This window comes from Nematolebias whitei, chromosome 5 (genome assembly GCF_014905685.2).
Source record: "Nematolebias whitei isolate Nwh7 chromosome 5, NemWhi1, whole genome shotgun sequence".
Taxonomy (NCBI): domain Eukaryota; kingdom Metazoa; phylum Chordata; class Actinopteri; order Cyprinodontiformes; family Rivulidae; genus Nematolebias; species Nematolebias whitei.
Genome location: NC_056502.1, coordinates 45,365,045 through 45,384,476, shown reverse-complemented (window position 1 = coordinate 45,384,476; position 19,432 = coordinate 45,365,045). Strand labels below are relative to the sequence as shown.

The following is a 19,432-nucleotide window of genomic DNA, read 5'->3' as shown; positions in this document are numbered from 1 at the left end:
GAGGACCAAAATGTGCACATTTTGGACTGAGAACACAGATGGTTTGAGAGGGGGGTGAAGGAAGCAATTTATGTAAAAAGAGAAAAGCTGTCTCTTAACAGAGGAGGAGGCCTCAGATTTCCACTTTCTAAAACATATAATGCAACTTTAAGACAGATTCCCAGTTGGTTTTCACACCTGATGGGAACAGAGGGGCCTCGTCTGTGAATTAGAGTAACAAAAGACTCTTACTGTTAAGGTGTTTAGGTGTGAATTGCCAATCTGCATATGTAAATGGACTGTACTTATATAGCGCCTTTCTATCTGATCAAGATACTCAAAGCACTTTACACTACAATCTGTGTCCTCATTTACCCATTCATACAGCAGTCTACATCTCTACAAAGCTAATCGAACAAATCATTCTAATGAGACTAATCAGTGTTTTAGATCACATTCATACACTGATGGGTCACACATCAGAGGCTATGTGGGGTTCAGTGTCTTGCCCAGGGGCACTTCAGCATGTGACTGCTGGTATGTGTATGTATGTGTGTGTGTCTTATCTCAGTCAGCCTTATAACCTGAATCTCTCACTCACTGCTCTTTGAATTGAGAAAGCTCCTCGGATGAGGAGCGAAACGTCTTCTGTTAAAAATAAAGTCCAGTTGTTTTTGTATTGAACATTTTTTGAATTCATCATGTCCTGGATGACTGAGAATCTTCACCAGCATCATGCCGTGATCTTCAGCTCTCACTGGAGCAGTTTGCAGCCGAGTGTGAAGCGGCTGGGATGAGAATCAGCACCTCCAAATCTGAGGTCATGGTCCTCAGTTGGAAAAGGGTGGATCGTTCTCTTCAGGTCAAGGGTGAGATTCTGCCTCAAGTGAAGGACTTCAAGTATCTTGGGGTTTTGTTCACAGTGAGGGAAGAATGGAGCATGAGATTAACAGATGGACTGGTGCAGCTTCTGCAGTATTGCAGACTCTGTGCCGGTCTGTTGTGGTGAAAAGGGAGCTGAGCTGTAAGGTAAAGCTCTCTGTTTACTGGTCAGTCTATGTTCCTACCCACACCTATGGTCATGAAGTCTGGGTAGTGACTGAAAGAATGAGATCGTGGATACAGGTGGTTGTAATGAGTTTCCTCTGCAGGGTAGCTGGACTCTCCCTTAAAGACAGGGTGAGAAGTTCAGTTATCAGGAGAGACTCGGAGTATATCCGCTACTCCTCCACATCGAGAGGAGCCAGTTGATGTGGTTTGGGCATCTGGTAAGGATGCCCCCTGACTGCCTCCACAGGGAGATGCTTCAAGCATGGCAGACTGGGAGGAGACCTCAGAGAAGACGCAGAACACGCTGGAGAGACTACATATCTCTGTTGGTCTGGGAACGTCTTGAGGTCCTCCCAGAAGAGCTGGAAGAGGCTGTAGAGAGAGATGTCTGGACCTCCCTGCTCAAGCTGCTGCCCCTGAGACCAGACTCTGGAACAAGAGGAAGATGATGGATGGATGGATGGATGGATGGATGGATGGATGGATGGATGGATGGGTAGATGGGTGGGTGGATGGATGGGTGGATGGATGGATGTGTGGGTGGGTGTATAGGTAGATGGATGAGTGGCTGGATGGATGGGTGGGTGGATGGGTGGATGGAGGGATGGGTGGGTGGATGATGGATGGATGGATGGATGGATGGATGGATGGATGGATGGATGGGTGGGTGGATGGATGGGTGGATGAATGGATGGGTGGGTGGATGGAGGGATGGGTGGATGGAGGGATAGATGAGTGGATGGGTGGATGGTTGGATGCTCTCACCCTTGTATTTCACAGTTGGGATACTGTAAGATTCCTCATTTTCCTCCAGAGGTATGACATCTTGGTTGATTTCTTTTAATTTTCCCACGGTATCACAATAAGAAGCAGTGTGTCCAGTTAGCTCAAATGCTGTCAAAAGCCATGACATCATCATCATCTGGGCTCCCAAAAATTGTTTAAAGGAAAGGTCATCTTTGAATGTAAACCTTTGAGCTTGAATAAAGTAATCAAAGGAATCTTTAAAAATAATCTCTCATTATTCTTGCATTTAGCAAATAGAAATGAAGTGGGGGATCTTAACTGATGGGAAAGGTTTAGTCTGATTTCATGTCAGATGGTGAGACAAACTGATGTCTTTTGTTATGGTGTATGTAAAAATCTTGTTTCAACTGTACATTCTGGTTGCCTCTGAACAACATTTTTTTGTGAAATAAACTGATCTGACACCAGCTCTGCTGCAGAAAGCAACAATGCAACAAGGTTATTACAGCTCTATAGGAAGACACATCAAACAGACACATGGTCCAATAATCAGGGGCATGCATGCAATTACTTTACAACTCAGCTGTATATGAAGAACAACAACAAAACTGACAAACAAATAAATAAACAATAAAACTAGCATTCTTTGAAGAAATGCTCAATGCCCGCCATCTTTCATGCCAAAATTTTAAATATGTACGTGTGAATGATTCTCAGCTACAGTCACAACAAATGTTAGTTCAATCTGTAAACCTGACTGAGCTATCAACATTTTAGTGATTGTTAAGACTGATTAGTTGCGGTGACCATCTTGGATCAGGTTGACTTTTCAAGTCATTCCATCTCAAGATGGCCACCACAGTCACCTTACCTTAAAAGACACATGCATGGATTTATCTTGGTCAATTTTACAGATGTTGAGCTCAAATCTGGTGTGGTAGTAGCTGAGAGTCATTCCCAGTAAATTCTCCAAACACTACACATTGCATGATAGTCTGGCTTAAAACTTTGACCTTAATTGACACTATCAACAGTGTTTGTAAGTAAAATATCTCATGAATCGTTGAATTAACTTTATTGAATCTACCAGAAACTAACCACTGGATGTACTGTACATCTACAACTGACTAATGTTTGCAGTCAAACCAATTCAAGATGGCCACCACAGCTAACTAAACTTTGCCAAGGCAAAATGGCTATAACTTCTAAAAAATTATAGATAATGCAGCAAGCTTGATGAGGTAGTAGTGGAGTCATCTCCAACACATGTTTTAAATACTATCAAATATTGCGAGAACTCGTAATATCACATTAGATCGTGAAGATTCAGACTGTTAGCTGATTTTAGTTCAAAACTTCAGCATGAAAGGAGGCGGGTGATATGCATTCCTTTAAGTGAGCATTCTGTTATGCACACAAGGAGCAGAACAGAATGCTCAAGTCTAATGAAAATAAGGCTCTGTCCATATGGGAATGGTTTTAGTGAATACACAAATGTTTTGATTGTTTTATCCTTGCATCCACACAGAAAACGTTTTAGGAGCCTCTAAATTGTATTTTTCAAAACTGGAATCCAGAGTGAAAATATCTCGAAACACCACCTTTGCATTTTTTTTGTGGAGAGCCTAAAAGAACTGTTCGAAAAATGGAGATATCCTACTTCTAACCTAACCTACAATAGATTAGACTGGACAATAATATTTTCTTAAAGAGAGCAGAGTTAAAAAAAAACTTAATATTACATTAAATTTCTAAGGCCAAATTTCTTTTTACCACTGTACTAGACTGTCAATAAAACTGTACTAAAGAAATATAAGAAAGAAAAGCTTTGCAGAGAGTGGTGAAGGCTGCACAGAAGTCTGTTGGAGTCAGTCTCCCCACCATCACAGACATCTACACCTCCAGATGCAGGAAGAGGGCCACGTGCATCATGAAGGACCCCACTCACCCAGCACACACACTTTTTGCCCGCTCCCCTCAGGAAGGAGGTTGAGGAGCATTAAGTGTAGAACCACTACACTGAGGAACAGCTTCTACCCTGAGGCTGTTAAGACTCATGAATATCTAACCAAAATAATCACTGTGAAAAATCACATCATGTTGCTGCTGATCTGTTTCATGTTGTTGTGTTCATATGTGCTCATCTGCTCACACAGACTCATGTTCGTGCTGCTGTTCGGCATATTGTTTTTATGCTACTAGTGTTTAGAGTGGGTTTAGTTAACGTTTTTCTTAGTTCACATCTTAGCTCTTATTACTGTTTTTCTATTTACAATTTATTGTTGGATGTAACTTGGACACTGAACCTAATTTCGTTCCACCACATGTGGTGCACGAATGACAAATAAAGAAGCTCGGACTCTGATAAACAAAAATACAGGAAATAGGAATCATTTAAAAAGACAAACATATGTGAAGAATAAAATAGCCCATGTTTTGAACATTGCGAGAAATATCCATTTCCTCCAGCTGTCCTTTTTTGGATACTGTATTTAAAATTGTCTAATATGTCCACATATTGTATTTAGACTGACACAACTCCCAGTCAGCACTTGCTGCACTTTTGTGGTCTTCTACTATAATGTAACACATAGTAGTTCCACTTTGTTGACAGTTCACAAAAAGGACTTAAGCCTGGTTTATAGTCCATAAGAAGTGCCAAAGTTGTGTCTTGCTGACGTAGGTGCATGACGAAAATGTTGTATTTTTCTACTTGCACCCATCATTGAGACCTCGTCTTGTGCTTTGCCCCCAGCCAGGAGTAGTTGGCAGCACAACAGTTCAGTGGTTAGCACTGTTGCCACACAGCAAGAAGGTCCTGGGTTCAATCCCCGGTTGGACCTGGGGTCTTTCTGTCTCGCGTTTACATGTTCTTCTCGTGCTTGCGTGAGTTTTCCCTGGGTACTCCGGTTTCATCCCCCAGATTAAAAACATGCATGTTAGGCTGCATTCAGGCCCAGGCCTCACTTGAAAAACAGATCTGTGATCTCAATGGAATTTGCCTGATTAAATAAAGGTTAATAAATAAATAAATAAATAATAAAATAAGTTTCTTACAGGGTATGTACCAAGTATTGTGTGATCGGTCAGAACTTTGGGGGCGTGTTTGTTTATTAAAAGCTGCTACAGTCAGCTGAAGTTATTCGTGCTCTGCTGAGGAGCTGCTAGCCAAGGCGTTTGGAAAATACAGCCATCATATCATTGCAACTGTTCCAACAAAAATGATAAAGATAGTGAAATTAAACTTGTACAGATAGCCAAATAACTTGTGAAAAAAAGAATAGACAATTTTTGTGCATGGAGGACACAGCGAGGAGACATTTGAGCTCTTCATGGCTGCGCTAACCGAGAGAGTGTGCCTCCCCCGGGCAGTCATGGATGTGATGAATGAAAAGGAGTGCGCCTCAGTCAGGCCTGTCTGTGGGAAACAATGGCTATCTCATTGTGACAAATTTACAAACTAGCGCTTTTCCACGGTTAACAACAAGACACCAAATCTTCTTCCTCCAATTTCTCCATCATCAACTGAAAACAAGCATCCAGCCTGACAACCACAATTGTGTGACATGGGCTGCAGTGGGAGGGCATACATTCTATGGTTGCTACCCAGATTGTGAGCTTTATGTGAATTGAACATGTGTAAGGATGGTACTTTTCTGTGGCCCGGTTTGTGTCTGTTTCCCTCGTGCTCCCTCATTAGCTTCCATTGTTACCACCCGTGTCTCGTCCCAGCTGTCTACAATTATGTCTCGTCTTGTCTCTGTATATAAGCAGTCTGTTCTGTCTTGTTCTTCGTCGCGTCGTCTTCGTTGGGTCTCTGGTGTCTTCCCCTGAGTCTTCCTGGTTCCTCGAGTTCCCTGTGTCTCTTGTGTCTCCTGAGTTTCCCGTGCCTCCTTCCTATGCTCATGTAAGTTTTGCTGCCCCGTCAGCTTGTTGTTTTGTACTTTCATTTATCATTAAATTCCTATTTTTGTATTTCTGCCGGGTTGAGTCCCTGTCCTGCACTCTGGGTTCGCTCCTGACACAAATCCTAACAACATGTCTCGTTTCCTGTTTTTGGTGTGTTTTTGGCAGCTTAACATCGCCACACACAGGTCTGGTATAATTACTACAGCATTTTTTTTCGCCATGCGGATACAACCACTTCAAGAATTAATGTTATGTTTACAAGAATAGTTTTTAGAAATAACTAGTAAAAAGTTGGTTTTTGGGAAAGAAAACATCCCCATTTGGACTACGCCTTAAAAGTAATTAAAAAGAATTCAAGATCATCAACTTGGTGATAAGTCAACCTATGCTAACCTAAATGAAATATTTATCTCAGCTACATAGCAGAGTCTAGCAATAAGGCCTGCAGCGTGAACATAGCCTAATAAATGTGAGATGAGCTGACACAAACTAGCATGCTGTGCTCAAGTATAACACTGTTGTCATAGCTGACCTTTTCATCACAGATACATCCCAAGTCATTTGTTACCACAGGAACAAGGTTAGAGGCTGTTGGCCTGGAAACTTCCTCTGGCATGGTGGGTCGGAAGGGCGGGCTTCTCAGCAGGTGGTTCAAACTGCCATGGGTTCCATTGTTGGGGACCGGTTTGAGACCCAGCAAATCTGAAATTGGAACAAATCAGTATGAAGTCAGTTTATATTCATGTGAGACTGTTAACTACAGTATAAACTAAAATAGTAGTAGGAAAAAAATAACATTTACACTGAAGTAATTACACTTAATGAAACAATAGTACGGCACAATATAATCCCCGTGACAAATTATTTTACAATAAACTATACGAAAGGCCCAGACAAGCAAAGACCTTGTATAGCATTTGACCTTGATTTGTGACCTTGACCTTGAGTCACTGTGTAGTGGTGGTACAAATGTGTATCAAGTTTCATTAAATTATCTTGAGCAGATCAGAAGTTCTGGTCCAGAAAAGAGAAAGTTTATGTATGTATGTACAGGCAGGTAGAGACTATACCATAAAGAGTCCGTCTTTCGATGGGTGTATAACAGATAGTGTTGCATTTTTAAGGGCCCTGCATAATCCACCTGAAGAGCTGAAATCGTCTCTCATTAATGAAGTTGATGGATGAAAATTATGTCATTTTTTTTGCAAAGCAGCTTTGTCCGCCCCTTCTCAACACAAGGCCTTGGCCGAACTTCTTCTCAGAGGCGTATGCGCCAAGTACTTTGTGATTGGTCTGAAGCTTGTGGGCGTGTTTGTCAATGCAGAAATGCACTCGGACATTCAGCTGTAGGACTCTTCATACACCAAATTAGTCAAATGGTCAAAACCTCCTGGAATGAGATCATGCAGACATTGTGTATGGAGGAGTCTGTCTGCTGAAAAGTGTGGTGCTCTCTTCAGGATAGATTTGTGGGCAAACGGCAGATGCAGGGACAGAGTGGGGACTCTGGCAGGAAGAAACCTGTGCGGTGACGTATACTGTAGCGGGAGGGGTTTCCTAGGAGCTCTGCACCTGCATCTCTCAGACTATGAAATGTGTGTGAAAAACGAACATCCAGCAACCACAGGGCCGCAAGACGACTGTTCGGCTTTGGATGGAGTATGCTGGGCCCTTTACTCGAATAAAGATAAAAATAAATCTTACCACACATGACATTATAAAGCTCAATATTTTCAAATGCTGGAACTTTAGTCTTGAATTTAAATGTAGGTCCATAGCCCAAGAAAATAGTCTGGAAAAAAAGACACAGGTCAAATGATTTAAAATAATTAACTATTTTAATAATAATTTGTCTGTCCCTGGTGTTCATTTTGATATGAAACTATTGATGTTAAAGTCTTAGCTCTTCAAAGCATATTTAGCAAATATGACATTTTTGATTTAAATAAATTTGTAAATAATTGTAGCGTTATTTCATTTATTTCTGATGCTCTGTACCTGACCACTCATTTTAGTGCATGGTGTAAATAAAAAAGCAGCATCTCGAGTAGGATACCTGCATACTGTTGATCTTATTGTCGTACCCGTGGTCCCCTGAGAAGCCACAGTGCCTCCTACCCTCAGGAACTCTCCTGCAATGAAGATTGGATAAATAATTCAGTGGCTTCACTACTGATGTGTAACGTTATTGGGTCCAACACGAGTCCCTGTATCAGTAACAGCACCACAACATCAACACGCAAACTGTGCACAGATGAATATTTTACACGCTGAATATGGTGTGTGTGTGTGTTATGTTGGTCAAATGATACACAGGGACTAAGGTTAAAAAAATAAAATAAAATCAAGCCACAGTCCTCTACATGAAAGATACTTATCAGTAAATGCCCATCAACATATTGCTTCTTCCATCCATCCATTATCTTTTACCCACTTCTTCCATTTTTGGGTCATGGGGGTCCAGCAATCACTATGCGAGGGGCGAAGTACACCCTGGACAGGTCTCCAGTCCATCACAGGGACACATAGAGACAGACAACCATTCACTCTCTCACTCACCTAGGGACAATTTAGAGTTACCGATCAGTCTAACATGCATGTTTTTGGTCTGTGGGAGGAAACCAGAGTACCCGGAGAAAACCCACGCATGCACAGAGAGAACATGCACACTCCACCCAGAAAGGCCCCCAGACCAAGATTTGAACCGGGGACCTGCTTGCTGAGAGGCAGCAGCTCTATCAGTTGCACCACCATGCTGTCTACATACTGCTTCTTTTTAAATATTTTGATGGTTATCAGTCCTTACATGGGCATGCATGTGAAGCCAAAAACATGTTAAAAGCACTCACTGCCACACTATAAAGTAAAACGTAAAAAGATTTTCTTGAACTATTTCAAAAGATGCAGTTTAATAGAGTTTACTCATGTATTTTTCCAGCCATGCACTGATGTGTAGTTTTGTAATGAAGGTATACACTTAATGTAAACAAAGTATTCTTCTAAATCTTGTGGAAGATTACAGAGCACTTCATTCTCAGACTGCAGGTTTACTTGTGGTTCCTATAGAGTTTCCTTAAAGAAGAAAGGGAGGCAGATCTTTCAGTTATGTTGGGCGGTTGTGGCTGAGTGGTTAGAGCAGTCGTCCTCCAATGTAAGAGTTGGGGGTTCGAATACACCAGCTTTCACATGCCGAAGTGTTCCTGGGCAAGACACTGAACCCCTCATTGCCTCCGATGCGTGTCCCATCAGTGTATGCATGTGATCTTAAGCACTGATTAGTCTCATTAGAATGATTTGTTCAATTAGCTTTGTAGAGATCTTGTAGAGTGCTGTATGAATGGGTAAATGAGGACACAGATTGTGTTATAAAGCGCTTTGAGTATCTTAAAATAAGATAAAAAGGGGCTATATAAGTACAGTCCATTTACCACATTAAAAACGTTACTAGAACTGCCTTCTTCCACCTGCGTAATATCTCTAAAATTAGAAATATCTTATCTAAAAATGATGCCGAAAAACTGGTTCATGCATTTGTCACATCTAGACTGGACTATTGCAATGGTTTCACCAATGTCTGGGTGTCCAAATACTTCTTTAAAAAGTCTTCAGTAAATCCAAAAGGCTGCTGCCAGAATCTTAAATGGAGTTAGTAGGAGAGATCATATCTCTCCAGTTTTAGATTACCTCCATTGGCTCCCTGTCAAGTCCAGAATTTAATTCAAAATCTTACTTCTAACCTACAAAGATCTCAACAACCTAGCTCCATCTTATATTTGAGATGTTGTTGTTCCATATTTTCCCAACAGAGAACTTCACTCTCAGATTGCAGGTTATCTCACATTTCCTAGTTCCAAAAGCAGAATGGGAAGAAGATCTTTCAGTTATCAGGCTCCTCTCTTGTAGAAACAACTTCCAGTTTTTGTCCATAAGGCTAACACATAGTCCAGTTTTAAGACTGGGCTTAAGACTTTCCTTTTTGATAAATCTTATAGTTAGGATCGGCTCATCATGCTATCTTAAGCTTAGACTACTAGAGGACAAATTGACCTAATTTCCTTACATGAATTGTTGAATAGTTTTCTTTTTATTTGATACTTTTTATATCTTAACGTGTTCTATTTCATTGTGGGCTTGCCCATTAAGCCACGCCCACTTGTGGGTTAAACCCTGCGTGCAGCACGTCAATACTGAAAAACTCTAGTCCACGCCCACCCACTGTGTGGGCCCCACCTCTGTCCGTATAAATAGGCTACAGACCGTCGTTCTACTCCCCATTTTATTCAGCCAGTGAAGCAACACATGGAAAATAAAAAGAAAACCAAGAACAGTAAAAGATGTTAGTGGACGGGACATGTCCACTGCTCCGAACGGTGCAGTCTGTCATCTGCCTCGGAGCAGAACACGCATGTAGGCTCTTGTTTTTTCTTTCAGAGCTGGGCAGGTCTCGAATGTTTCTGCCTTTCATTTAAGGAGTTAGCGAGCTGCCTCACTCTCCCCCTCTCGGTTAGAGGGCTGGAGACAGGACTGCCGCCGACGGGTTGTTTTTCTCCCTTCCAGCGATTGGCATGGCTGTTCGTGTTCTGCCCGGCATATTCAGGAGTGACAAACGCTAGACCTAGCTCTGCCAGAACCAGTCCCGGCCTAGACTCGGTGGGAAATTTAGCTGCCTCACTCTCTGGTTGCCAGGACTCAGCTCGACCTCGTGTCTAGCATGTCCGTATAATGTCGGGTGCAACCTTCCAACTACTAAGATGAAGAACACTTGTTCGTCCTCTAGAGCCAAGCCTGTCAGCTGTTTTTTTCTGGGGTCAGAACGGCTCGGCATGCCGAGCGACAGCCGCCCACTCTCTTTTTTCCCCAATGACCAGCTCTTAGCTAGATTCACCTACGTTTTCAGTGCATGTCTCAGGAAAATGTAGTAGCCACATGCCTATGCTAACATTAGCACTCCATGCGGTGCTTACGCCATGATCGGGCGACGCGCAGCGCCTGCAGCTGCACCCCGCCTCCCCCCTCTTTTCTTAACTCCGGGTTCCACATAAGCAGCAGAACCCAGTCACACAGCTGCTTCTGCCAGACGAAGCTCCAAGGGCGTATCTAGGATAATTTCTTGGGGGGCAATGTTATTGGGAGTATGAATGAACTCCCAACATCCTTCTAAGAGCAGAGCCCTCTCACACTCGGGTCATACGACCCCGCTGTTTTTTTTATTTTCTCTCACGCATCCACCGGCACTGAGGGTAACGACAGTCCTTTAAACAAACTATTTAAAGGTGCCCTGTCCCACTGTATGTGTGTGTTATGGCAATGTTTTAGGGAGTTTGAATAAAATCCCAACATCATTCTAAGAGAAGATCCCTCTCAAAGTCAGGTCTTATGACACTGCTGTTTTTTTTTTCTCACACTCTACCTGCACAGAGCGTAACAACAGTCCTTTAAACAGACATTTTAAATGTGCCATGACCCAATGTATGTGTGTGTGATGGTAATGTTATTGGAAGTTTGGATAAAATTCCAAGATCATTCTAGGAGCAGAGTCCACTCACAGTCAGGTCGTACGACCCTGCTGTTTTTTTCTCTCACATTACCTGCACAGATGGTAACAGCAGTCCTTTAAACAGTCGTTTTAAAGGTGTCGTGACCCACTGTCTCCGCCTGCCAACTCCCCTGTCAATTGTTGGTCCCAGCAGTTCATCCTCAGATTTTATCATCAAATGGTATCCCGATTGAGTTTATTGATTCCTATTAATATTTGAGTATCTTGGTCGACTCGCATCTCTCTTTTAAGCTTCATGTGGAAAACTTGATAAAGAAACTGAAAGTTAAACTGGGTTTCTTTTTCAGAAACAGATCCTGTCTAACTCTGAATGCTAGGAAACGCCTTGTATCTGTGACTTTCCTTCCCTCCATTGATTATGGTGACATTCTTTTTTTTTTCCTCCCAGGCTCTGATCGAGGTGGCAGCTTCTGTTTTTTCCTCCCCCGTTTTTCCTTCTTCCTACACTGCTCTCTGTCTGTCTGACGCGCCTGGGTCTCATCTCCCGAACATAAATTAAGAAGATTATGGATTTGGTATCATGGGCGTTCAACTCTATTGATAAGATTTTTTCATCAAAGCGACAAGGTCCTGGAGAACCGGCGTGTCCAGCTGAGACTCACGCTGTGGGGTACGTCATGGATTCGTGGGGAGTGTGGCAGATGATGTGTCTCTCAATCCTGTATCAGGAGGATGTTGAAGATGTTTACATATTTGGAATTATGATAGAAGGGACTCTGCTTTTTGGCATCGGCGGGGCTCTGTTTTATCGACTTTTGAAGCAGACGGTGGCAGCAGTTTCGGCCATGGCAAAGCTTCCGAGTCAGTGTGAAGTTCTGGTCCACACTGTGGGAACTTTGAATTGTCTGGTTTACGAGCTTAACCGTAAGGTGAAGGCGATTGAGAATCGCAGACCACCTGCGGCTTCTGGGACTCGTCAGCATGGTGGGTTCGACCTTGAAGGAGACTCAGCATGGATCAGTGGAATGGAATCCCACAATTAGGCATTTTCAGAATCAGAACGCCCAGATGGACTCAAGGCTGGAAAAAAGTAATCTGTCTGCCTGAAGAAAAACAAGAATCAAGCTTATCTGAATCTGACTCCCGACGGCCTGGGAGACAGGCCGACTATCAAGTTTCTCCTGGGACATGAGTACCCAAGGACAAAAGCTTCATCTATCGCACCCACCCCCCACCCCCCACCCCAAGAACTTTCTGTGCAAGCTGATCAAAACTGCTGGCTGGAACAACATCATCAGAAACTGTGGCTGATCTGAAAAAAGGCTCATGGACAAATCTTAGCACCTTGATGTCAAATGCAAATGTAATCATGTTTTAATTGTGCTTGCTGGTAGAGTTTTTTTGATGTCTCAAATCGTCTCCTGATAGGGTGAAATATCTTTTTTTTGTAATACCACTATCTACCCTCATGTTTCTACCTCTTTTCCTATCTAAGATTATTATCTGATATGGATAAAATGGCCACGCTTTCTACAGTTGCAGCTTCGTGCACTCCGCCCATCTTTCGGACAACTGTACGTACATATTCGCGTTGTACCTGGGTGCAATTCCAATAAAGTTTATTCTGATTCTGATTCTTCTGGTTCTGATTATTTACATGAACGCTCCTATAAGAACCCTGCAGATGTTGGATGCTGTCTATCATGGTGCACTAAGATTCATAACTGGCTGTGATTATCGTACCATCACTGCACCCTGTATTCACTGGTTAACTGGACATCATTAACTTCACACAGACTCTCTCACTGGTATATTTTAATTTTTAAATCACTTCTTGGTCTGCTGCCTTCATACATCTCCTCCTTCATGTCTCTGCGTGAGTGCAGCTACAACGTGCGCTCTCAGGACATTATTGCCTGCAGTATTCCCTCAGTGAGAACTGAACTTGGCAAAAGGGCCTTCTCCTACTCTGCTCTTGTTTCCTGGAATATCTTACAAAAAGATCTGAAGCTCTTGACCTTGTCCTCTCTAAGTGGCTTTAAGAATCTGTTGGACTCCTGGCAGGGACCAATGCAGACATGTCCCTGTTTTTATTTTTCTACATTTGCCTTAAATTCTAGCTGTTTTTTTGTTGCTTTTCTTTTTTTAGCCATCCTATTTGTAAAAAAAATAAAAAATCTGTATGACTTTTTGTGACTGTTTGTTGTTGTCGCTGTTGTCCATTGTTGTCATCATTCTTTGTTGAAATCAGGTCTCTCGTAAATGAGTCGTCGAGGCTCAATGGGATTTACCTGTCTAAATAAAGGTTGAATGAAAATTACAGGTGATGCGGGCGCGGATGTGTTTCAAAGAATTTCCCACTTATCTGGATGAGCTTGAGAAGGGACCAATTTTGAAAGGCCCTGGTAGTCCAGATAGACTATTCAGCCCGCCTTTTTACAGTTGGTCCTGGATTAACTGCAACCCTCTTTGGCGTCCTAGGAGCCCCAGCCGCAACCATTCCCTTAGGACAGCCTCCATGGCCCCCTCAGCGAACAAAATCTGGCAGAGGTCGGCAACTGGTGTGTTCTTGGTCCATTCCGCCCCAAGAGACATGGAGAAGACAGCAAAAGAAATAATGTTTGTGTGTGTGTGTGTGTGTGTGTGTTTGTGTAATTGTTATGTGAAGGTTTTTATTAAAACACAAACTTCACGCAGAGAGCAAAAGGTGAATTTTAAACAAGCGTTTTAAAATATACCAACTCTCCACTCTTCACACATAGAAACAATATGAGTCCATGGTGAGAGCTCTTGCTCCCATGCAGACTTTTTTCCTCCTTTCTCACCTCATTCGGTCTCCTCCTCTCACTGGATTGTGAAAAAAGGATACTGAGGACAGGTGCTCAGACACTCATGGTGGGAAGGTGATCTTTAGACATTCATCTAAAGATGCCAAACCTCCTCGAACTTCACATATTCACGATGGACCTCCAGTTAGGACACCCATTCTGTTCGAGGTTCTTCTCCGCACCCGTCAGCCCCCCACCCCCCACACACACACCTAATGGTGCAGGAGAGCGATAAAGACGAGCCTTCTTCTTAGTGTCGCTTGTTGTTACTCACCGGCTCAACTCACACGACCTTTCCATCCACCTACAGATGCGGGTCGGTGTGTGATTGGCAGACAGCTTTTTCGCTGCAAACCCTCCATGGGTCCATGCAAGTTTTTTCTCTTTGCATTCGACGGCAGGAGGGGCCTGCTTTTCATTCAACCTTTATTTAGACAGGTGTCGATGGAGGCCCACTGTGATGGAATCAGTCTGAACTTGTCCCAACATGTTTTGTTTTTGGGCCTGCGTAAATAAGACCAGAAATTTCCAGGCTGAGATAATGAGGGACAGATGTTGTAGGAACATGCACACTTACACTCTCACACACCACACAAACACACATGCATATACACACACACAAGACACATGCACTCACTCGCTCACACACCAAATAGACATACAAATGCATGCACACACTCACATACTCATACACCAAATATACATATATACGTACACACTCAAACATACACACACGCAAGTGGGAAAGATGTGGGGAGAAGAAAAGTGAAGAAATTAAGCACATCTCACTCAGCTGAAATGGTTATGTTTTGAAGTAGAAATATGATCTGTTTATTATAACCAAAAAACAAGTAAATAATCAAGTGATACTATAATCTTTGTGATTTTAAAATGTATTCTGTTTGAAGTTGTTCATGATGTTGAAAATTTAGGAAGTGAACTGTTTTATCAGAAATAATGTTCAGTTGTCACACAAAAAGAGTTACTCAAAAAGTGTTGCGCAATGGCAAGCCTTAAAAACAGCTCCAAGCAAGAAAGCAACTCCTTATAAGGAAAACAAGTGAGAAAACAACTCATGGTGACTCAGGCATGTCCAGACAGAACCTGACCGAAAAGAGTTACACCCAGATTTTAATATGTAAGAGGAATGACATGGCAAATTCCCATAGACATGCATAGAACCCTGAACTAGGTCCAGCCCAAAGAAGGTTGGATTAAGCAGGTGGCATGATCTTTTGGAAGTGTCAGTCAAGACCTCGCCCTATAAATACAGATGATTCTGTGAAACCGGGGCTGTTAGGACCACTGACTCATGTGGATGTAACAAACAGGACTGTTTGGACCACAGACGCGTGTGGATTATACGACAAGTTTTTGGACGGTTCCAGCTGAAAGGGAACAGGGGCAAATCCGATGGAATAAGCTTTGTTTGGAGTTATTTTTCTTCCTTCAGCCCGGATTATATGCCTAAACCCTATTCTTCAAATTCAGACCAGCTGTAGGACCAGAAACGGCCCGCATTCAAGTGTGAATGGGGAAATTTGCTTCTTGCTGAGCTGGAATTTCGAGGAATTCCACAAAAACGGCGATGGTAAGAAGACGTTTCACCAATATTGTCCTTAATAAAAATTTATTCCAAATCAGAGCGGTAATCTACAAATTGGCAGGCAAAAAGATCAATTACATTTTAAATTTAATGGCATGGAGTTGTGAAAGGTTTGTCATTGTGGTGAGAGATAACGTATTGGGGCGGGTAGAGAGTGTATGTAAATTGTAGAGGTTTTGGGGTGCTTGAGTGAGTCAGGACGACCGAAGAACTCACAGAGTGCAGCCTGCCAGAAGGAAAATATCTGGGGCTGAGCGGAGTAAACCTACAATCATCCTCCAGCCTCCCACCCCAGGAATAGAGAACTGCTTTGCCCAGGAAGGATCAACATCAGGAATATAACTAAACTCTGAGTATTAATCATTATGTATCCTCTTTGTAATCAAATGTAATCATTATTGGACTGTGCAAACCGCTGTTACCCCTGCAAAAATCATTGATTAAAGCAAAGCAAAACATACATTTCTGGATTCTTATGTCAAGACCCCTTTGTTCATGAAAGTGGAAAAACTTGGTTCAATGTAACAACAAAGTTCACGGGAGGTTTTAAAAGGTTTCGTAGCTTTGACTATAAAACAACATCCAACAATCTTATACCTAGATTCTAAACAAAGCCAGATCGGATAACAATTGTAACGCTAAATCAGGAGATGAGCTACCGTTAACCTGCGCTTCCTCGTGTGCTAAACATCCCCACTCCTGTTGCTAGGTGGGGCGAGGCACGAGGTGAGACTTTGGGTGTAGTACAGGGATTGTAGGTAGTTAACAGTCTGGGTGAATCATCTCAACACAGCCTTTGACTAAAACTGTCCTAGAAAACAGCTGTGGGTAACACCTGAGCCATATGATTAGTTTTGAGACCCATTAGAGGAGAAGGCTGCAGTGAGGGCGTGGCACGTGTCCTGTGTCTACCTCACTCGGGTAAGCGAGACACAGGTTAATCCCATTGAGCCTCGAGGACTCATTTACAAGAGAGACCATGCTTCCTTCCATGCATGACAGTGGCTGCTCTCAGAGCACAGCTTGGCGAGGCAGCATCCGTTTCGGATGACAAAATGAATGTAGAACTTAATAAGCAGGGGCCACACGCTGCAGTTGCAGGCACTTCTCCCAAGGTTCAGTGGGGTTCTGGGAAACCAGTTAACACCTCTAGAACAGGACCCAATTTACCGACAGAGTCAAAAGAATTTCTGATAAAAGATGTGTTTTCCCAAGCTCCTCCCAGGAAGGAAGAATTGGGTTTTGTATTCCGGGTACTTCCTGGTTTTGAGAGCAAAAGCTTGATGATGTCCTCTCAGTTCATCACTTTTTCTGGGACTAGACCAAAATTCAGTCACCGTGACAGCTCGCCTGTTACACCAGAGGAGGGAATCCTTGACGTCATTGCCCCAATGAGTCAGGATCCACAAAGCAATGACTGACATTCACGCGGCTGTTACGGAAGACGTCAGTAGTTCACATTGTTGTCCCACTAGATTTACTACAAGAAACTGGACACATGAGCATCTCTGCTCCATCAGAGCTGTTTACCTCCCCAGGGTGCTAAACAGAGAGGCCGATATCATGTCCAGGGGCGGACCTCAGGAGAAGGATTTGTACCTCAACCCAGATCTGACTCTTCAGATTTGGTCCAGATTCGGCAAGGCACATGTGGATCTAATGGCCACCAGGGAAAACACTCAATGCAAACTGTTTTTCTCCCTGAATCTGTGGGATGAGCCCCCACTGGGGGTGAACGTGTTGGCACATAGACCGTGGCTCCAGACGTTAGTTTATGCTTTTCCTCTGACCTCGCTAATAGGACACCCAACCTCATGTCCTTTAAGTTGTGTTTTATCTTTTCTGCAGTTGCTGATGGACAGAAACATGGCTTCAGCATGATTAAAACGTATGCTGCAGCCATTTCCTCCTGTCACAAGGGGTTTAATGACAGAACAGTTTTTAGTCATCCTCTGTCGAAACGTTTCCTTAAAGGGTGTGCACAGACAAAGACCGCGCACACTCCTTCCACAAATCGATTTAGCGTTTGTGCTCCATGCACTGTCTTAAGATCCATTCAGGCCTCTGGATCAGGTGTCTCTGAAATTCTTATCTTTCAAAACAGCTCTGCTGTTAGCTCTGACATCAGCAAGGAGGGTAAGCGACCTCTCAGCCCTGTCGGTCGCCCCCTCCTGTCTTAGGTTGTTTTCACACCTGATAGTCCGGTAGACTCGGTTCGGTTGGGGACCAATATTCATGACATTTTGTTTACATTTGAGCTGGTGCATTTGCATTCACATTGAACTGTGCAGTCGAGCCAACCTGTTGAACCGACCTATTCCCCCGCTCGCCTGTGGGGGCGCTGCACCAAGAACTACTGAAAGAACAACACAAAAACCTCTGAAAACACTTCTTCTTCTTCTTCTGGAAATAAAATCAAAAACGGAGTGGCATCAAGTTTTAGCAGTTTTAGAAGTTATATTTTGTCATTTTTCAACAATGGACTCAGCATGAGCAGAAGATGAGGCAGAAGACCATGGAGAATATTGTTTTTCACACAAGGCAGCTGACGCCTCCATATAAGGTAAGAGAAATGCGTGTTTGTTTGCCCTGTGTTGTACTCCACTTCTTGCTTGTGGAGCGGGGCCCGGTCTGTTTACATTCACACTGCACTCGAACCACGCTGGAGTTGTCTTCTACTGGACCGAGACCTAGGTTTTAGCCCGGGCCAGAGTTCGCCTTTTTGTTCCGTGACAGAGTTTGATGGCGCATTCACACCTCCCCAAACGAACCAGACTTTCTAGGAAAACGAGCTAGAGGTCGTTTAAAGCGGACTAAATAGGGCTGGTGTGAATGCACCCATAGAATTCAGGGAGATAAGAGCTCAGCGTTACTGAGCCCAAACCTTGCTTTTACTCTTAAAAGTGTAAACATCCAGATCCAGAAGGTTGTATGAGTTTTCTACCCCTCCACGCATTTCTAAAGAGGTTCAATCTCACTTAAATTCCGTGAGCAACCTGAGTACTCAGTTCTCAGCTGTGTTAAGGAACACGTGTCTGTTATGGCATTTATTATGTGCTTGAGTGAACTGCACATAATCACAACAGAGGAGTTAGTCAGATCATGTATTATGCATTTTTTTCTGGTTATGCGCTTTTGTGTTCGGACGGATCCAGTGAGGCTTGGACTAGATCTGGCTTTGCCTTTAACCCATAAGTGGGCGTGGCTTAAAGGGCAAGCCCACAATGAACTTGAATGTAAGTTACGTATTGTAACCACTGATTCTATGAATTGTGGGTGAAGCCCTTTAAGCACTGGGCCTCACTGGCTCCCAAGTCGCTGAATAAACGCTAGCTATTTGGGAGTAGAACGATGCGTCCGCAGCCCAGGGGTCTGCAACCTGCGGCTCTGGAGCCACATGTGGCTTTTTGGTCCTTCCTCAGTGGCTCTTTCAAGCTTTGACCAAAACTAACTTAAAAGTGAATTTTATGTTTGAAAAAAATAACAAGTTTTAGCAGTTTTCCTGTCATTACCTTTGCATATATGTGGATATTAGTACTAATGCACTGAGTAAATTATACTCTAACTTTACACTTTTATTCTTCAAAGTAAGATAAGATAATTGTCACGATCCTCAGTGTTGGAACCCAATTGCAGAGAGGCGAGCGAGGCAGGAGTTCAAAAACAAAAACAATTTATTTTTAATAACAAAACAAAAGGCTGTCGGTGCAGCAAAACTTACTTGGGCAGACAGGATCAGAAACAAGGCAGAGCAGATCATCAGGGGGGACAAAAAACAGACAAGACAGAAGAGGACTGAGATGTCTGTGAACACAG

At 43.0% G+C, this 19,432-nt stretch overlaps 1 protein-coding gene across 1 annotated transcript in view; it reads right to left on the bottom strand.

Annotated features, from left to right (window-relative positions):
* The window catches only part of LOC119410418 (ectonucleotide pyrophosphatase/phosphodiesterase family member 2), a 303,683-nt gene that overhangs the window by 85,531 nt on the left and 198,720 nt on the right, over nt 1-19,432 (bottom strand). Inside the window, exons 6-8 of the mRNA XM_037677330.1 lie at nt 7,742-7,817; nt 7,390-7,477; nt 6,218-6,387 (exon numbers count right to left, since the gene is read on the bottom strand). Coding sequence (XP_037533258.1) covers nt 6,218-6,387; nt 7,390-7,477; nt 7,742-7,817 — 334 coding nt within the window. The remainder of the gene's footprint in view (nt 1-6,217; nt 6,388-7,389; nt 7,478-7,741; nt 7,818-19,432) is intronic.